Source organism: Canis aureus, chromosome 13 (assembly GCF_053574225.1).
Source record: "Canis aureus isolate CA01 chromosome 13, VMU_Caureus_v.1.0, whole genome shotgun sequence".
NCBI lineage: Eukaryota > Metazoa > Chordata > Mammalia > Carnivora > Canidae > Canis > Canis aureus.
This window is the reverse complement of record NC_135623.1, coordinates 16074622-16095576: the sequence shown is the minus strand read 5'-3', so window position 1 is coordinate 16095576 and position 20955 is coordinate 16074622. Positions and strand designations below refer to the sequence as shown.

Below are 20955 nucleotides of genomic sequence, written 5' to 3'. Positions count from 1 at the left end.
ACATATATATGGAACAAAAGTTCTTGAAATAGGGGTGCCTGAATGGCTCAGTTGATTAAGCATCTGCCTTCGGCTCAGGTCATGATCCCAGGGTCCTGGGATGGAGCCCCTAGTCCGGCTCCCTGCTCAGTGGGAAGCATGCTTCTCCCTCTCCTCCCAATCAGGCTCTTTCTATCTCTCTGTTGCTGTATCTGTCTCTCAAATAAATAAATAAAATCTAAAAAAACACAGTTCTTGAAATACTCTTTCTTATTAAAGCAATAAAACATTTTGCTATTTTCCATCCTAACTGCTTTTTTTTTAATGCTCTCATAACTCATTACACTGATCTGACAACCCATTACACTGATTTCACAAACCTTGTAGTTTAAAAAGCACTAGAACAACCAGCCAAAATAATGGCTAGCCCTACAGAGACTGATATGGAAGATCAGCTATATACACAGAAAAAAGAAAAAGTTTCAGAGTCCCAAGATCTACATTTAAGTAGATCTGTTTTTTTCCATTTACCAACTGACTAATCTATGACAAGTTGCTTTACCTTTTTAAACCTCAGGTTTTCTCATTCAAAAAAGTAAGAAAACAGTAATGCCTACTCCAGAGTATTACTGGGAAGCTCAAATAGGAATTCAAATGATACTCTGTAAATGTACTATACAGATGCTATTTCCTTTATTAATATATAAATGGATTATATATAATGATTGCTATTTCACTGACCTATGTATTTATTTTCAGCTGGAAGATGAAGATCCGGATTTAATTCGAAATTAGTCTTCCATAGTTCAGCCCAAGAGTTTTCAACATCTGTAGAGATGAAAAAAAACTGATCCAACAAACAATGCAATGTTGAGCATTCTCTTAATAACAAACCAGTTAACAATAAGCCTTCACAAATCGATTCTTCTTTCTCAGGAAAACTATAATTTATCCTGGCATTCTAGCCATTTACTACTCAAAAGTATGGTTGGTAGCATTGTATCACCTGGGAGCTTATTAAAAAATGCAGAACTTCAGGCCCTACCCCAGAGCTAGTGAATACCGATTTGTATTTTAATAAGATCTCTATGTAATATATATGTATACTGAAGTTTTAGAAGTACTTTTCTAAAACATAGTCAAAACTCTTCTGCAAACTATCCAGAACATAGGAGTTTTTCACTAGCTATAACAAACATAGGAGAAAGTAATTTTCTGCAAAGCAGTATAAATAATTTTCATTTCTAAAAAAAGTTTATATTATATTTTCCCATAGGACATTAGACAAATCATTAAGGAATAAAAATTCTTCTCAGATGAGTCAGATAAACCTAAATGTAGAACAATCATTAAAATATTTTACCTTCCATACTATACTGAGTCCCAAACCATTTCTCCTTGAGGTCACATTTTCCCTCATTAGCACCAGACAGCAGAACAAGATTTGCTTTTTGCGGAACTAGCTGATTAAGAGCTTCAGCAATGACCTAAGTGGGGAAGTGGGGAAACACACACACAATAACAACCTTAACCTAAGATAGCTCTCTTAAAAAGGCAAAGGACATTACGGAGGGCACATGATGTAAATGAGCACTGGGTATTATATTAAGATTGATGAATCACGGACCTCTACCTCTGAAACTAATAATACATTATAAATGTTCATTAACTGAATTTAGATTTCAAAAAAATAAAAAATAAAATCACACACACACAAAAAAGCAAGCCACATTGTTAGGCATCCCCAAGATCTTATTATCTTGATACTCATGAAACTCTTTATCTATAGTCATGAACACCCTAACTCCTAAAACTTCATTAGTCTATTAGTTGTTTCTTGATAATGCTATAAACTGTGTTCATCTCAAAACCTACATAATAACAGTACTCGCAGTAAAAATAGCTCTCATTTATAGTACTATCTGCCAGGTAGTGTTTAACATACATTATTTCATATCATCTTAAAAGCAACTGTAAAATATACCCATTTTATAAAAAATAATACTCAGGTTCCTGTTAAAAGTTAAGTAATTTGCTCAGATTACAGATTACATAATATGTACAGAACAACACAGCTAGCAGTGGCAAACCCAGAGTTCTAAAGAAGTTTGTACATGATTGATTCCAAAGACTATACTCTTAACCACTAGGTATTAGATTAATTCATCCCCAAGAATCAATAAATTGATCCCATTGCAGGGCCTCCTTCAATAATCCTTCAGGTATGATAAGAATAAACAGAAGACTTTGTGGTTAAGTTTTGAAACCCAACCTACCAATTTAAACACCATTATTCCTTTGAGAAAAAAACAACAAATGAAGTTTGGAAAAAATACTTGGACCCCTAGGCACAATCTTCCTAGGAGATAACAAGAACGTGTGATTACTGCTTCCTCCTTTACCTTTCCCTACCTTTAAGATTTTGGAATACCCTGTATCAAGGTTTCTCAACCTCAGCATTATTAACATCTTGGGCCAAATAACACTTTATTGTGGGGTGCGGTCTTTTGCACTGTCGGATGTTTAGCTGACACTTCTGGCTTCTAACCTACTAGATGCCAAGAGCATCCCCCAGTTGTGACAAGTGAAATGTCTCCAGACACTGACAAATATCCCCTGGGGGGCAAAATCACCCAACTGAGAACTGCTACTCAGTTATGGAGCAAAATGACTTACTCCCAACAAGGAAAGGAGGAAAGTCCTTTATTTGTATGTAGGAAAGGATTTATTTGTATGTAATACTGTCTATAAATCACATGTTTCAAATTCATGACATCTTACATTTCTCATAAACATTTTCAAAATGGTTAAAATGTAATTGCCCAGAGTCTCTAACTGAACTAAAAGGTAAACAAAACAACTCTCTAAATAAGCATAGCAACTAAAGCACATAATTCTTAAAAATCACTTTTTTAGTAGATGTTGTAACACTTGAAAAATAGAATAACAGTACCTAAGAAAAGGACTTGATTTTTCTCCTCATATTTAAACATGATCATATACAGCAATCATGAAAAACTACCCACAAAACTATTTCTTCCATTTAAGCAAAAAATTTGACAAATTTATCCAAGTTTTCTATATTCCCACAGTTATTAAGTAGATCTCTGTATTGTCTCCCCCTTCTCTTTGTCTAAAAGTAACTCTTAGAAATGAAACCTCCTTACTTCTGGCTTGTATTCAAAGAGAAGCTGATCTCCAGTGAGAAAGTCCTGTAGTGGATATAGCTGCATGTTTTCACACATATTTTCCACATACTCAACTGGATCTGTCTGTAAAGAGAGAATTATTTCATGCCAGAAACTTCCATTATTCTTAATTTACTACAAAATGGAAATAATTTTCCTTTTTTTAAACAGTGAAACCAAAAACTTCTGAACAGAAATATATGAACATATGTAATTTTAGCTTAAAAATATGATGCTTACTTGAGCCCCATGTTGGGTGTAGAGATTACTTCTTTAAAAAGGGGGTGGGGGGGGCGGGATTTGATGTTCAGAATTCTAAGAAAATTTAGCCAGAGAAAATTTACCACCTTACGCAATTTAACCTGACACTCCTCTAATCCCCATCCTGAGCCCTACAACACACTAGGCTCTAGTAATGTCAGAGCCTCTTCATGAGATCAATTACAACCCTGAGCTGGAAATGCTTGTTTATATGTCAAGTGCCCCATATGACTGATGTCCCTAAAGACAGGGTCTTCATCATTTTATCACTATAGCACTATCATCTAAAACTATCTGCAAACATGAATCAAATCAATGTAGAAATCAAAATGTGTCATTAGATAAAAGTCTTGATATAAGAAATTCTATTAATCAGTTTATTAACCTCCATTTAAAACTGAAAGAGTGACCACAGGTTCTCTAACCTATGAAATGGAAATAGTTTTTCAGAGGAAAGCAATCAATTTAAGTACTTATTGATCACCCAGACGTTCAGAATCTTAAAACTGACAAGTTCTTCAGATACCAAGTGGTTCTATTCCCACATTTTAGAAGAAACTACACTCAGATTGATCAGGTGACTTGTCCAAAATCACACAGTAATGACAGGAAGAGTAGACACTAGAATTCAGGACTCCTAACATAGCAGCAAACACTCCTTTCCAAAATACTACACTATACAGTTCTTTACTAGGCTGTAAGGGTTGTTCTCTCATCTAATGGAAGACAGAAGAGAGATGAAGGTTACTGCATTCATGGAGAAGAAATGAGACATGCATGCATCAAGCTAGTGACCATAAGTCTAAGTTATATACTACATTATCACATAAAAATAGAGTAGGAAAAAATAAAGATTGATTGTTAGCTTTTTTTGGTTCCACTTTCCACTTCAGGAAACACTCCTGAAATCATCAAATTGATCATTGTCAGTCAGATGCTAGTATTATTTAAAGTGATACCTTCTTGCTGTTTTCTTTTTTTTTCTTTTTTTTTTTTTTTAAGTATTTTCACCAGCCACTTACTTATAAATTAACTGCTCTTGTCAGTATGCAACAAAATGAATGATTCAAAATATTTCCTATGGGAAAACATTAAAGACCCTGGCTAAAAGCAGACCTCCAGTGCCAAAGCAATGGAGCCAGTACTAAGAAAAACACTTAAATTCTAACCTTTCATTTTTTAAAGATGTAATCCGCATACAATGAAACTCACACTTTTAATGTACACAATTAAAAATGAAATAAAATATACAATTTAGTGGTTATTAGGATATTCATAAAGTTGTACAATCATCACCACCATTTAGTCGGCAAGTATTTTCATTACCCCAAAAGGAAACCCCAAGCAGTCACTCCCTGAGACCCACTCCCCCTAGCTGCTGGCAACCAACAATCTGTGCTGTATCTAGAGAAATTTCACTCTGGAAATTTCAAATAAATAGAATTATATAACAGGTAACCTGTGGTGACTGACTTCTTTCACTTAGTATGTTTTCAAGGTTCATCCATGTTGTAGCACGAATCAGTGCTTCATTCTTTTTTGTGGCTGACTACTATTCCACAGTATGCATATGCTACATTTTGTTTAACCATTCATTTGTTGACATTTGGGTGTTTCCACTTTGGGGCTATACTGATTACTGCTATAGAAATACTTGTGTAGAAGTATTCGTATGGACAGTTTTCAATGCTCATGGGTGTATACCCAGGAGAACTTATAGTACAGCTCATAGGGTAATTCTGTTTAACTTTTTAAGGAACTGCCAAACTGTTTTCCAAAGCAACTACACCACTTTACATTCCCACCAGTAATGCATGAGGGTTCTAATTCCTCTATTTCTTCTCCAGCACTTTTTACTGTTTATCCTCTAGTTTTTTTTTATCTATTACAAACTCTACCTGCCTACTATTACATTATTTTTCTGCCTATAGAAAAGCACTTAAACACCTTTCTTCTAGTTCATATTGTTGATATATAAAACATACTGAGTTCAAGTTTCTATGGGAAAGAATTTTTAAAAATTTAATTAAGTAAGACTGGTTTGAATAATTTGAAAAGGGCAATCCTATTTGCCTTTATTGATGAAGACCAGAAAAAGTATAAAAAGGAGATATTCCAACTTTGTTAAAAAAAAACAAAACAGAAATTTATAAAAGTCAGTATAAGCTAAGCTACTTGAGTTTATTTAGCAGTTCACATAGAGATATAGACCTTTCTGATTAGTTCTCACTTTGCAATTAAGTTCTAATCTAATATATATTGGATTCGTGTTTTAAAAATCAAGACAAGTATTCATGAATATTGCTAATGGTAAAAAAATGATTAGCTACAAAAATGGGGAGATGTCCATAAAAAGATTATCTTGAAATGACTTGCTAATAGGAAAATGGAGGGATAGAACAAAAATGTCACTCACTCAACCAATGCTAAAAAGCTGATCCCCAAAAAAGGAATCTGGGAATCATTTACATTGTAGTCCACAATTCTCGATCCCATTCCTTCCCTGCCATAGTCCTGACCCACTTGTCACCACAACTGATAAAGACACTGGACAAAATCACTCCTGGCAAGGCAGATGACAGGACTCGTGGAGTTCTACACCTATCAGTCCACTTATAGGGAAGAGTGTCAATAGGGCCCTCTAACAGACTAATAGATGTGTCAAAGCAGCCTGATTTCATAGAATAAGATTTTTATTTCTATTTCAATGATTCAAATATATAGTGCAGATTATATAGGAATCAACAGCAACTGGAAGTTTACAGTTTTTGTGACCTTGTCCTCATGTACCTAAATCTTCTCTATTTAGAATAGATATTCAGGAAGTCATCTCTGATGATGATCCAAAAAGGCAGCTTCAAGATGCTCTACAAAGGAGTTCTAAATCAGGGGCTTTATATCATAGTTCTTAATTAGGAGCTATGAAGCAGTTCTAAATCAGGCACCACAGACCTTTCCCACAAGATACATCAGTGGACAAATTCAAATGTGCATGGATTTGGTTGGGAAGAAATTACGTATTTATTTTCACTGATCTCTAAATGAGCATTTTCATTCTATTATGAATATAGGCACAAACCACACTTGATTATCAGCATCTATGACTAACCAATAAAAAAATCACAACAAATGGGTCAGAACTACGGCAGGGAAAGAATGGGATGTTGTGTATGGGTGGCTCAGTTGATTAAGCATCTGCCTTTAAGCTCAGGTCATGAACTCAGGGTCCTGGGATGGAGCCCTGCAACAAGCTCAATGGGGAGTCTGTTTCACCCTCTCCCTCTGTCCCTCCCTTCCCATTGGACTCATGCTTCCTCTCAAGTAAATAAATAAAATCTTTTTAAAAAAGAATCAGAGGGGCAGCCCGGGTGGCTCAGCGGTTTAGTGCCGCCTTCAGCCCAAGTTGTGATCCTGGAGACCCAGAATCGAGTCCCACACGTCTGGCTCCCTGCATGGAGCCTGCTTCTTCCTCTGCCTGTGTCTCTGCCTCTTTCTCTCGTGCTCTGTGTCTTTCATGAATAAATAAATAAAATCTTTTTAAAAAATTTAAAAATAAAAAAGAATCACAATATAGTTGTTGCAGATATCTCACACTCACCGTTACTTTAAACCAAAATAATTGTTAGACCTACTGCTAGCCCTTGTTAATATGTTATTGAAGAGACATAGTACTATTTTTTTTACTATTTTGAGTACTTTATTGCAATATTCCTTCATAAACTGCTGTATTTTATTTCATTCACTCAGAAACACTATTTTATGAATTGTGTAATATATATATATATATATATATATATAAATTTTTTTTTTTTTTTTTTTTTTTTTTTTTTTTAAGTAGGCTCCACACCCAGCGTGGAGCCCATGGCAGGGCTTGAACTAATGACTATGAAATCAAGATCTGAGCCGAGATCAAGAATTGGAAGCTTAACTGACTGAACCAGGCGCCCTGGTTTGTATAATATTTAACAATATTGTTTCAATGTAATTTCTTGAGTGTGACAAGTATCATGTCTGTTATTAAATCTCAAATGTTTTAGGAAAAAGATACATACATGCACATACATATATAAGGAAAGAGAGGAAAGAAAATATGGAAAACTATTAACTGGTGAATCTAGGTGAGAGATAAACACTGATTACTGTACCATTAAGACAATTTTCCTGAGAGGTTAAAAAGTTGAAGGAATGAAATACTATTCTGAGGAGGGGTCCACAGGATTCAAAAGATTTCCAAAGGGATCCAAGAAGCAGAAAGGGTTTTAAAGAAACCCTGCTTCAAACTCCTTACATTTCAGCCTTATATAATACCTTCCTTTCAAAGACACATAGGACCATTTACTTTTCCACGATTACCCAAAGTTCCTTACTTACATTTTTCCCATTGCTTACAATGTATCCCAACCTTATTCATTTTTCTATGCTGTACTCAATTCAAATCTACCACACCCATGGAGCCTTCCCTGATTCTATTCTGATCAAGGCAACCGCTCTCCTCACCCTGAAATCCTGAAGCCCACCATTTCTAATACTTCATGTAGTAATCACTACAGAAATTAGCCTGCAAGATGTCTTTATAACATTACAATTCCCCAATATCAAGTACCATAGCAAGTTCTCCATGAATGTTCATCAAAAGGACAGATGGACGACTACGTAGGTAAAATGACTGATCCGTGTCAGTCTGCCTAATCCTCTCACTGTTACCCCACACACATACTTAAAAACACAAGAGTTAATTTTCAGATAACCTCAAGGCCATCTTGGGACTCACATGACAGAGAGTGGCAGAATTAAAACTCCAGTGACACTTCCAAAAAGAGGAATAATGTCCACACCAGTTTCAACTTGGTCACAGATAACATTCAAAAAGAATTTGACTTCCAGTACCTGTTCTTGGTAATGAAATTCATTATCCTCAATTTTCTGAATCTCTTCAAAAATTCTGTGAAAGAAGAAAATTATAAGTAAAAGATATATTTAAATTTGTTATTAGAATCCTCAGCAGGAAGAAAAGAAACAGAATGGCCACATAAGTGTAAACCCTAATGTTTCACATCTCCTATGCAGTATTCACATGTAGAACAATCAGGATATGGAGCCAGTGAAGGCACTTTAAGCAGGAAATGCCTGGAAAACCATCATGGTAGGACTAAAGCATGTCTTTTTTGGCAGCCTAAAGGCTAAAACATACTAGGATTGATTCCTACCCTAATTCTAATATGTACATATTACCTTTTTTCTGGGCCTAGCTTCTGCAGCATTTTCAAATACTGGAAGACAGTATGAGCAACCTGAAAACAAAACACCTGATTATGCTTTTGCATAAGATAATATCTGTATTTTGAAACTCCATTTTAATTATTTACCTCATAGAAATGCTCATAACCCTCATCAGTCAATGTAATTGAAATGCTGAATACTGAGTAAGTAGAATTTTGCTCAAATCCTGTCTCACCATTTCCACCAAATAGCGCAAGAGCCCAGCATCTATTGTTAGGACAAAAATGAATCCAATCAACATCTTGAGATTAACAGTCTACAAATACTTCAAATTAACAAAATAGATAGCCTTTCTATGTAAAATTTGGGAAGTGCAGGGGCAAACATGCTTTCCAAAAGTAAGTTTAGAAGTACAAATTTTTAAAGTACAAGGCCTCCCAAATAATTGCAGTGCATGCAAGAATCACCAGAAGGAAATAACAACAATATTTATATGTTTAATGGAAACATTAATTTGTATGTTTAGTTATTACAACACAGTAAAGCATTAATAATTTTATGAAGACAGTAATTTCTGTTGAAGAGAACAGCACAAAATATTAAAATTATGGTTGCTGGGAGGCATTTCATTCATCCCTCTTGAACCTCCCTCCCAGAAGCAGCTTACAATACTTCACATGTATCCCTACTTAGGATGTCGAATGAGCTCTTTGAGATGAACAGCTAACCTCTATAGACTGTCTAAGAAAAAAGCAATGAGGCTATCTTTTCCTGACTAGAATAATCCCGAAAACCTAAAAATAAGGGAGGAAGGCAAAGTGAAGAATGTGAAATTATAATAAAGTCCAGTAAGGTATAAAGAGTGTACACATCTAAGTGTATTACAATTATGTAAGGCATATATGTAACTAATACCATTTGTTTATTCTTTTGTAATAACCCTGGTCTTTTAGCTTTGAGTGTTGTAGTCCTATTGGTGCTTTAAAGTATTTAAATTTCTCATCTTCCTTTCCATTCTTGAATTAGTGTATAGAAAATTCAAACAAGGAAGTTCTTTAACTACTGGTCCTGATATAAGGCTATCTTTCTATGATTTGACTAGGCAACTAAACCAAGTGCTAAAATGCATTAGAAGACATTCTGCTAACACAGCCGCATATGACATCTACAGTCCCACTATTTGTTATGATTTCTCTGCCCAAAGTAGTTTTCATTAAAGTCCACCTTCTGGGTTGGGAAAGTCTAATTGACTTCTTTACTATTCCAATCTAAATTCTTGATTACAGCTAACCTTTCACATAATTCTGGAATCCATTTACTTATGATTTTTAAAATTTTGTGTACAACAACTTCCAATAGGTGCTAAAAGGTGGCTTTTAAGGAAATGCACATATACAATAAGACTAATTAATTTTGGTGATAAAGTGACTATAATTAAACATTAGATTTGATTCTAGGCGTTTGGCAGATAAAACAACAGGTTATAGAATGCTGTCTATTATTTTTCAGAGATTGATACACTGAAATTACTTATTAATTAAATACTTGCTTTTTTCTAAGGTAAGAAAGAATGCTGCCTTTGCCTTCATGACCAACCAGCCAAGAGATATAATGAAGTGGCTTCACCCTTTAAAAAAAAAAAATTTTTTTTACGGTCGAAAATAAAAATAATTAAGGTAGAACAGGAATTCTTACTTCAAAAGTTATGATATTTATGAATATGATTACAAACTTATTATAAATGTTATATAAACATGAAATTATTATTAATTTGATAATAGCAAGTAAAGACAGAAAACATGGTACAATTTAACTTCTTTATCTGAAATCACTGAATGAGTATAATCATTCCAAATGATTCTTTTTATGGTAAAAATCTTTCATTTTTGTTTCACCCAAAATGGAAATAATATAGATTCTTCATCATTTTAGAACCTAATACAGAGAATGATACCTCAGTGTCTGGAAAAGCTTTCAGTATTGCATCAGGCTCTGTAGTAAAATGAAATGTGTTGCTTTATGGGTCAGGAAATCTAGCTTATAGTTTTAGTTTTTCTTTAATTTTTTTTTTAAAGATTTCATTTATTTATTCATAGAGACAGAGAGAGAGAGGCAGAGGAGAAGCAGGCATCATACAGAGAGAGCCCGATGTGGGACTCGATCCAGGGTCTCCAGGATCACACCCTGGGCTACAGGCGGCGCCAAACCACTGCGCCACCAGGGCTGCCCTAGTTTTTCTTTAAGTAAATGCATGATCTTGAGCAACAGACTTAACCTCATTGTATTTTTCTTTTTCTCTTCACTTGCCCAACTACTTACTCATGGAGTTTTCATGACAATGTAATATAACTGTAACAGGTGAAAAATGCTGCATTATATAATAACACACTTTAAGAGTTTGAGTAGTTGCATATATATTATTTAAATTGTATTTTCCCACTGGAAAATCTATCTACTATAAATTCAGAAATGTATTCCTACCAAAACAAAAATATGTAGAAAGATAAAGTTAGGAAATCTAAGCATTATTTAATATTAAAATTAGTTTACAGAATTCAATAAACTCTTAAAAGTTCAAGATATAGCATTATGATCTCAACTACATTAAGCAATCCCCAAGGCCCACACAACATTGTTTCAAAATATTGAATTTGAATTATATTTATCTTAAAACTGAGGTAGAAGAAGTAAATTAGTTAAAGAATGAATGCTGAAGATTACATAACATCTGCATCTGAACAAAACTAATTGTTTTGAAAAAAAAAAAAAACTAATTGTTTTGTATTTGGTTACTCTGTAGGGATAAACATTTGCTTCTTTGTGGGGGAATAAAAAGGTTCCCCAAAAGGCTAATTCCCATAATTAGAGATTTCAAATGATTCATGATGAAGGGCACATTAAAACAAATAAATAGTCCATAAAAAATAACTAGATGGAAACATACAGAAATTTTAACATTCTTTGGAAAACACAATCATGAATGACTGTTTCCTGCTTTTCAGTAATTTTCAGGATTCCTACAATGAACTTCCCTGGTAATCAGAGGATAAACAAGTTTTTGTTAATTAGAAAAATAAGCATTCCCCAAAAAAGGAAGAAGAATATATATAATTTCATTTCCATAAAAAAAGATATGTTTTAAAGTCACTGTTTTAACATCTGAAGGATATATAAAAAACTATTAATGTTGGGCCTATTTTTCAGGAAACAAAAATTGAAAGCACAGCTTTACTTTTTACTTAATACTCCTTTGTCCTATTAATATTTTACAAACGTATTATTTTAACAATAAAAAGTTAAACAAAATAAACTTTTAAATATGTATATAATAATTTTAACACTTTTGGGGACACTCTACTGTAACTACACAATCAATGTATATTGCTTTTTCCTATTTATCCTTGCACCAAAGCAAGTAGATAATACACATGTTCTCTGCTTTCTCACTAGAGGTCTATCATTCTTGTTACCTTGATAGGATGACTAAAAATTTTTACTGAGCTTAGGCAACATTCATTTCCTTCTGCTTGTGTGTTTATCCTCATGGTTTTGTTTTGTTGGTAATGGTTTTTAAAAAATAAGGTAAATTTTTATCAGTTCATTAACATTTGTTTTTCATCAGAAATTTTTTTAATCAGTCAAGTCAGCATGGACCAATCCTTATCTTTAAAGAACTTCTTGGCCCATGCTATACTGCTCATATAAGATAACTGTATGAATATGCTGGGAAAATGTTTTCCTAATCTGTATAACTCTTCCCTAACTCATTACCACTTCAAAGGCATAGGTCCTTGAGATTTAGGCTATAGTCATATTCCAGGCTTAAAATTATTTACCCTTGACTTTTGACAAGCCCAAACTAAATGGTCACTATTGACAAATAATAAGCTAATATATTTTTGTATTCAAAATACTACAGAAAATAATTACAGAAGTTACATTCACACAAAGATACTTAATATCAAAGACTCAGATAAGGCAACTAGCCATAAGAAAACTCTACTTTTTGTACCTAAGAAGATATTAAAATATATAGCAAGGCTTGAAAACTCCATTAAAAGTCCCAGTTTATCACATAACAGAACCTTCAAATGTAAACCATTCAGTATGCTTTAAAAATTTGTCCTGAACTCTTACCTGTAATGTTGCTGTTGAGGAGGAAGTGCCCATGTGATGGTCAGAGCATGAATTTTTCTGATTGGAACAACTAAACAAAAACATTTTTCAGAAAAACAGATATAAGTGTTTCTCCATAATTTGTATTATGCTACATGAAATTTTTAATTCAATATATTTAATCCTCCAATAAATAGGGGAAGGTTAAATACAATGAAATTATTATTTCAAGTTGCCAATTTTCCAATTTGAATAACGCAATTTTTATAAATTTCTTTTTAGTTTGATTTCACACGTAAAGGAAATAAATAAGAGAACTATGAAAATATGAAATGCTCCTAAGAAGGATCCCTTCTTGCAAGAAAGGATACAGGACTAGGAGTCAGGAGACCCATGGCAGAAATCTAGTCCTACCTCTATCTTGCTGTATGTGTTTATATGACCTTGAGGAAAATCATTTGCATTTAAATCTTTCTGTATATGTTTTCTTATGGTATGGTAAGGGTTAGGCTAAAGTAATTCTAAGAGTCTTCCCAGTGCTATTATTCTAGGATTCTATGAAGAGAGAATATAAAGACAGAAAGAATACAACTGAAAATAAGTGGTCTCTGGAAGAGTCAACTTAGGTAGAACGGAGACGGCAGCAGATAAAGGGTCTCACAAAACAGTCACTGATCAAAAGGGAAGAGGACAGAGACTGGCCATGGGGTAAGGAAGAAGAGGAGGGGATACCTAGGCAACCGGGAAAAAGAAAAAATCTGCCATGATAAAAAGAACAAAGAGAAAAGTTGAATTAAGAATATTTCTGCACTATACACTATGGGCAAATTGTTAAGTAAATTAGAGCATAACCATATTATGGCTCATTGGAAAACTCTTACAAATATAGTATTAAATGAAAAAAAAACAAATATAGTATTAAATGAAAAAAGCGAGAGATAGAATCTATATACTTTATAATCTCAACTATATTAAAATATACCTATAGAAACTCAAAAGGAAATTTGCCATAATGACTTCCCTAGCTGCTAAGATTTAGGGTGATTTTCTCATTTCTTTACACTTCATTTTTATTTTTCTTCATTTAACAAAAATTGTTTTTATAATTGAAGTAAAAGGAAATAATTTCCCAAGTGTTATCCCTCCTTTATTTTTCTCTCTTTAAGTAATAAAGAGGGGAGCACAGATAAAATGAAATAGATAAGAAACCGAAACCAAAAGGGAACAAGGGGAAAACAGGGAGAAAGCATAAAACAGACTCCAGTAGCAGCAGGGCAACAGACTCCGCTGCTAAGTACTGGCCTGCTGTCTGTCACTAATTAGATCTCCTCTGTCCTTCTACTCCTTTTCCAACCCAGATGTACTTTGTTGTGTTGTCATTTTCAAAGAAAATTGGCAGCCTCAAGTAACTTTTATAGAATGCGCTGAAGTTATTTCAAACAGTTTTAAACCTTTGGTTCACGAACCTCTATAAAGTTTGTTAAATGCTGGTGTGTCAAATGGATCCGTTAAATGGCCAAAGTTTGGTTTGGGTAACCCACTGAAAATAAAACAAATATATTAAAATTTAATTGGCAAAAGCCTTTATAAGCAGTATCTTTAGGGATGCCTAACTGGTAGGTATTTATAATCTATTCCACATACTCTTGGATGAAAAGCATTCTAGGCATAAGCAAGTAGATGACAACAAAGCCACCAAATCCTGAGCTTAACCTATTCTCAACCTCAGTCCCATTAACTCAAATATCTCTAAAACTCATAGGAGACAGAATTGAAGGGGGCTCCCCTCCCAATATTTACTGCCTCTATCAGCAACTCCCATATAATGCCATTTCAGAAAGAAAACATACTAGAGATATTTAATTCAACAAAGATATATATGGAATGATTACTAGGTATCAAGCATTGTATCTGGCACTGTGGTATTTAAAAGACATGGACTCTCCTTCTAAAGGCTTCTTATCTGGTTGAGGAAATATTGCTCACTATTTTTTCTAAAACATAGTCAATATGAATTATTATTAAATACCTAGAAGACTTTTTAACCTGTCTGATCAAAGAACCAAAGTTATTAGTGAATACTATTTAAGAAAACTTCTAAAAATGCTTATCAGGGATTGACAGGACCTAATGAATCCCAGAAGTCAATATACCTCTGATTTTTCTGCTACAGTTTCACAGTAAAACACATTTCAATCATACTCATTTCTTATGAAAACAAAACAACTCCATCACTTTGACATGGTTTTCATTTTCTTTCCATACACAAAAAGTACTGCTAATTATCAATGGAAATTTACATAAAGCCAAGTTAATAATAACCAATCAGTTGTCACTACGAATTATTCTAACATTTCCACAGATATTTTTTCTTTCATAAATTTAAAATAAGTTATGTCCTGGAATAAGGAACTGGAAAAAAATCTAACTTACCTGATGCAAGAAAAAAACCTGATTTCTTTTTTTCATTTATTATATTAAAATACAAACTACTAGAAGTAGGAAGAAGAACTTTAAGTGCTTTGGAATTAATTTTTTGTTAGTCTTTGTAACACAAATGTAGCAAAAGGTAGACAAAAAGCAGCAGCTTTTTAAACCGGAACCATATATACAATTTCTAATAAAAGATAATTTGGTTCAACTACATGAAATAGACTTTTTTAGTTCATATGGAAAGTCAATCATCACTAAAAGATTATTTCTTTTAAGGGGGAAAGCATTCCAAGTCCCAAGTAACTGACTTAAGAAACAAACTTTCAGAACACAATTTGTTCTGAGGCAGGGGATACAAGTGTGTGTGTATGTGTGTGTGTATATATATATATATTCTGCCTCTCAATACAATACTTGTTTTTATATCCTAGTTTGAAACACTCTACACAGTAAGAGAAAAATTCTGAATAAATGTAAAAGGAACCATCAATTCTTCAGAATTACTGTTTACCATAAGTTTACAAGCTAATAAGTATTGAACTACAGAAACTATAGAAACTTGGGTTCTCATCTTAGATTTACCACTCAAAAGCTGCATGATTTGCTAAACCAATTTAGGTCTTAATTTAATCACTTGTTTAAAAAACAAACCCCCTCCTGCATTAAAAAAAAAAAAAAAAAGACCTCTGGGACTCATACAAGATTCCTCTTTAACTCTAAAAGTATGTGGTTTATGAAAATGAATGTCTTACTTGTTTGGTATTTGAGAGAAGATTTCAGTCACCCACTTTTCCAAAGTATCCAGTGTTTCTTGTGGGGAGGGCAGGAAGGAGACAGTGAAATGCAATGTTGTTATTTAAGGTAGAAAGGCAATTAAATTTCTCACTGATCTTTAGGTATAAAACAGGGATACTGTAATTTGGGTGTCACTTGCCACTCCTTAAGCAGTAAAACAACAACAAAAAAATAAATAACAACAGTTTAGAAAACCTTAAGACACATAATTTTGCTATGACTTTTGTATTTTCAGCTAGTAAAGTTAGAAAAAGCACACACATTTAAAAAAAAAAAAGAAGTTTTTATCATCAAGCTAGTATGGAGGGCCAAGAGAAAAGAATACACCAACCATCCTCCTACTCCATTCCGAAACTTATTTCCTCTAGGAAGGTTTCTCCCAATTAACCCACACCATACTGATTCTTCTTTCTCAGCATATCTCATTAGTACTTTTACACTCATTTATTTTACATTATTTTATATTTGCTGAGGTTTCAATCTGCAAGTCTTCCTCTTAGGTTTCATATAATATGATTTCTATCTTTTGATTCTTTTATTTCAAACAAAATTCTTTTGAAATTTCTAGTAAAGCAGATATAAGTCCAAAAAGAAAGCCTTTAACCCTTACCTCACTGACTCATTACTATCACTGAATATGTTAGTTACACTAGACACAAGTTTCACTAATTTTCAAGAGGTGTCCCAACAAGATACAAATAAACCAATCAAGCTGTGAATTTATTCTATGCCATTTATATAGAATATTTAACTCTTATTTTATGCACTTAAAAACACTATTTTATTAATTGTATTACATATATAAGTATTATACATAATAACATATTTATAATAAAAGTAGGTATGTGTATATATATACATGTATATATATATACATACACACACATATACATACATACATACATACATATATATATATATTTTTTTTTTTTTTTTTTAAAGCCCAATGTGGGGCTTGAACTAACAACCCTGAGATTGAGACCTGAGCTGAGATCAAGAGTCCTTCACTTAACTGAGCCATCCAGGCACCCCTAGATATTTAACTCTTAAATGGTAAAATAAATGCTATAGTTTAAAAATAACTGAATTTAAACTGTACAAGGTTCTCTTATCAAATATCTAGGGCTTATTTTAGAAATTTTCCATAAGCATTAATATGCTCTTATATTTGTCATCACAGACGAAGCGAATGCAAAGGAAATAATACATATTTGAAGAAAAATATATGTTTGTGACAGACTTGGAAATAGTAATTAAAAACTATAAATTTTATACTGAACATGGAACTTCTTATTTGAACAAATGCTGTAAAAGGAATCTAGAAGCACATCTGTAGTCTGAACTAAAGAATCTACCATTCTATATCCATAGTTTTACATTCAAATCAACTTTAGTGGACTAATCTTGATCCTAAATGCAAAAATGTTTTATATTCAACTGCCAAGTCAGCTTTAATTTTTGAGAGAGCAAAATTGTATGCAAAATTGTATAAAAAGGAAGAGTCATATCAGGTGAAACATTACTTTTTCAAAAATAAATGTGCAAACTATTTAAGATATGTCAAAAAGAAACAGTTTGACAACTGGACTAAAGAGATTGAAATGTAAAGAAAACTACCATTTCTTTAATGAGAAAAAGTTAACACAAGTTACTGAAGATAATAAAAGGAGAAGAGAAGTATTGGTCAGTACTTTACATTTAAGACATTTTTGCTATCATTACCACGATGGATTTCAATTAATCATGCCATTTACTGGACCCTATGTAAAGATGAGAAGACACTTTGCCCTGTCAGTGTTTATGATCAATACAGATTAAATGCAAAACCAAAGATAACAGAAGCAGATGAATGTGACTTAAAAAACCCAATTCATGACCTATTAGTACATTTGGATACTCACAGACTAGCCTAGAGACAAGGCCTGTATCTCTTAAAGAAAAAAAAAAAAAAAAAAAAAAAACACATTTGCCTGAGAATCAGATGATTTTGTGCTTCCCTAAGCTATGCCACTTGCTATGTGACTTTTCTGAATCCTCCTGATTTCCTTTAGGTCATATTCAGGTCAAGCACTCTTTAGTGCTTAGAAATTAATAGTACACTGTGACACCGATCAAGGCAAACAAAGCCTAAGAAAGCACTACTTCAAAGTAACTAAGGGCCATAACAGATAATACACTACCTTTAGATTGAACCACCAAAGTCATGTAATGAGCAGAATAGTAACGCATCCAGAATTCTCTCAATCTAGCATGTGTATCAATATTATTCCTTTTTGGCTCATGTTTGAGTGTCTCAGCATTTCCTGCAAAAATAAATAAATAAATAAATAAAAATAAATTAAAAAAAGATGATAAAGATCACAGAAAAAAATAAATTTACTTTGAACTATATTGAAATTAATTTTTAAAGTTTACTTTGTCAAAGTCTCTACACCAAAAATGCATACTCCGCTACTAATATACTGTAACTAATGAAATAATCTATGTGACTCAACAATATAGAACTAATGTATAACAATAACATCAATATAGGATAAAAATTCACAAGAAACAATTCTGATGTATATTTTAACACATAAGGAATTAATCTCCATTTGGCAATAACTTAACAACAGTAAATGCCCTAAGCTTCCTTTCTTAATAGTTTAGTATTCAATTCAGATATTATCTCTAAATTATTTTATTAATATTCTATGTAATCCTTAAAAATAAACCATATAAAGCAAGGTTGTCATAGAAAAATGTATATAATTATAAAAAATATACAGGAAAGCAAATCATCCTTTGAACGAAGTACTATTTAGATCAACTCATCCCAGATTCTACACTATGGTCAAGAGGGTTAATATGAGGTTCTAACTGAATCCTAACACTAAGAAAAAACCATTATGAAAAACAGATATCATTTAAACAGCTTACCAGTTAAACAAAATTTGGTCACAGCTCAAAAACTATTAGAGAAAATCATTGCTGAATCTCTGTTGATAAATGGAAATGTCAAGTTGGGGTAGAGCACAGACTTTATAATCATATAAACAGAGGTTCAAATCTCACATCCACCACTGTGTGACTTAAGTAAATTAAATAACTTCCCTGAGCCTATTTCTTTACCTTTAAATGGATATATTGACATCCACCTCACAACATTGTTATGATGATCACCTGACAAAATGTTAGGGCTGTTCTTGATAATATCCAATGTTGGAGAACCAAACACATACATGCTCAACTACTTTCTATTTGAAAAGCTGTCTACTTAATCCTAAAAGGTAAAAGGTACCTAGCTACTGTGCTTTCATAATCTGCCATTCTTTATCAACTTTTCATATTTTCAATCTGCTTCAATTAGAAGATATGAAATAAGATGAAGTATCTTACCCCAAAAAAATTTCCCCATAGGATGTCCAGGTCTTGCAAGGCTTCCAAACAACATTTCCTTTCTGTTTGCATCAGAAGGTCTTGCAAGTTGATATTCTGTCAGTTTTAAAGAAACACTTTTAATAAAATACAGTATTTGCTATATTAATGGAAATTCAAGAACTGAACTGCACAGAACTGAAAGTAAGGAAGTAAAAATTATTATGAATTGTGTACTGTAAGACTGAAGTGGGGAACTAAATTACCTAGACCAGGCTCTACTACTTAACATATTCTGTAACTCTGGGCAGTCAGGGCACCTTTCTAGAGGTTTTCTCTTAGTTTCAAATGAAAAAGATAATGACTTAAAGGTTTCAATTCTAGGATACTACGTCTAAGATTTTACTGATCAAGGGCTACTAATAAAATGTTAAATCAAATTCCTTATTACCTGGGAACTCTGTCATATATATTGTTCAAATTTCCTCTAAAACTGTCACTAAGAAAGTATTGATGGTTAAGAACAATTACTTTAAAGTCAGAAATTATCTTGGCTAGAATCCAACTTCTGTCATAGATAAGCTGTACAACCTTGAGGATATTTTCTAACTTCCCTGATTCTATTTCTGCACCTATATAATGAGCGACTAGGACTTAGTTCATAGGATTTTTATAAGGATTAAATAAGATATATTCCTTCAACAATTATTTACTGAACATCTACTATGAGGTAGGTACTACTGAATCAGTTGCTAGAGGCAGAAATGTGAAAAAAAGGGGGGGGGGGGGACCCAGGCTCTGCCCTTAAAGAGTTTACATTCTAGTAGGGGAGATGAATAATGAACATGAATGAGATGAACAATGAATAAGCCAACAAATTGATTCTAAACATAGTATCAGTGGTGGGTGAGGTAAGAAAAATCTGTGTAAGAGAATGGAGAGTGACAACAGGGTGGGCATGAAAGCTCTGAGGTGACAAGTGAGCAACACCCAAATAAAGTGAGGATGGTATCGTAAGAAATTTTGGGGAAGTCTTCTAGGTATGGAAATTATAAATTCAAAGGCTTTAAGACAAGAAAAATCTTACTGAATTAAGAGGCAGCAAAGAGGCCAATGGAACTGTTTATTAATCAGAGAAGCTGAGAGGCGATAGAAATTAGTTTGCTATGGTCAAGTGCTACAACGCATAGGGTATTATGAAAATAAAAAAGGGTTGTCACCTTACCTAATTTTGTTTTATTTGTGTGTGGGTGAATTTATTGGGGGGGTGGTTAGAAAAAGAGGCTTTCTGGGGAATGACTCAAGCTGAGCACTGAGGGACAAACTGGAGTTTTCTAGGGAATAGTTTTTTAGGGAACAGGAGAAATGGGTGTGTGTAAAACATTTTAAGGAGAAAATCTTAAAGGAGAAGGAGATTATAGAACCTCTGAAAAACAGATGTTGCTTTTTGGTTGAGCAATGTTCAGAATCAAAGCAGAAGAAGCAAGGTATCAGACTGAAGAGATAAGCAAAGAACAATTTTTGAAAAAAACTAGGGAAATGACTGATTCTGGAACTCTGAGTTAAGTACTAACCTCTCTAAGCTGTGATGTCATTACATGTCAAA

General features: G+C 33.2%; 1 protein-coding gene across 4 annotated transcripts in view; it reads right to left on the bottom strand.

Moving 5' to 3' along the window:
- Positions 1 to 20955, bottom strand: part of NRDC (nardilysin convertase) — a 90968-nt gene that overhangs the window by 15441 nt on the left and 54572 nt on the right. For all 4 annotated transcript variants that reach the window (XM_077844924.1, XM_077844920.1, XM_077844922.1 and 1 more), the window contains 12 exons: positions 19371 to 19466; positions 18173 to 18295; positions 15950 to 16007; positions 14231 to 14304; positions 12786 to 12855; positions 10198 to 10275; positions 8795 to 8915; positions 8661 to 8719; positions 8316 to 8370; positions 3147 to 3251; positions 1343 to 1466; positions 721 to 807 (listed from right to left, as the gene is read on the bottom strand). In XM_077844924.1, coding sequence (XP_077701050.1) covers positions 721 to 807; positions 1343 to 1466; positions 3147 to 3251; positions 8316 to 8370; positions 8661 to 8719; positions 8795 to 8915; positions 10198 to 10275; positions 12786 to 12855; positions 14231 to 14304; positions 15950 to 16007; positions 18173 to 18295; positions 19371 to 19466 — 1050 coding nt within the window. The remainder of the gene's footprint in view (positions 1 to 720; positions 808 to 1342; positions 1467 to 3146; positions 3252 to 8315; positions 8371 to 8660; positions 8720 to 8794; positions 8916 to 10197; positions 10276 to 12785; positions 12856 to 14230; positions 14305 to 15949; positions 16008 to 18172; positions 18296 to 19370; positions 19467 to 20955) is intronic.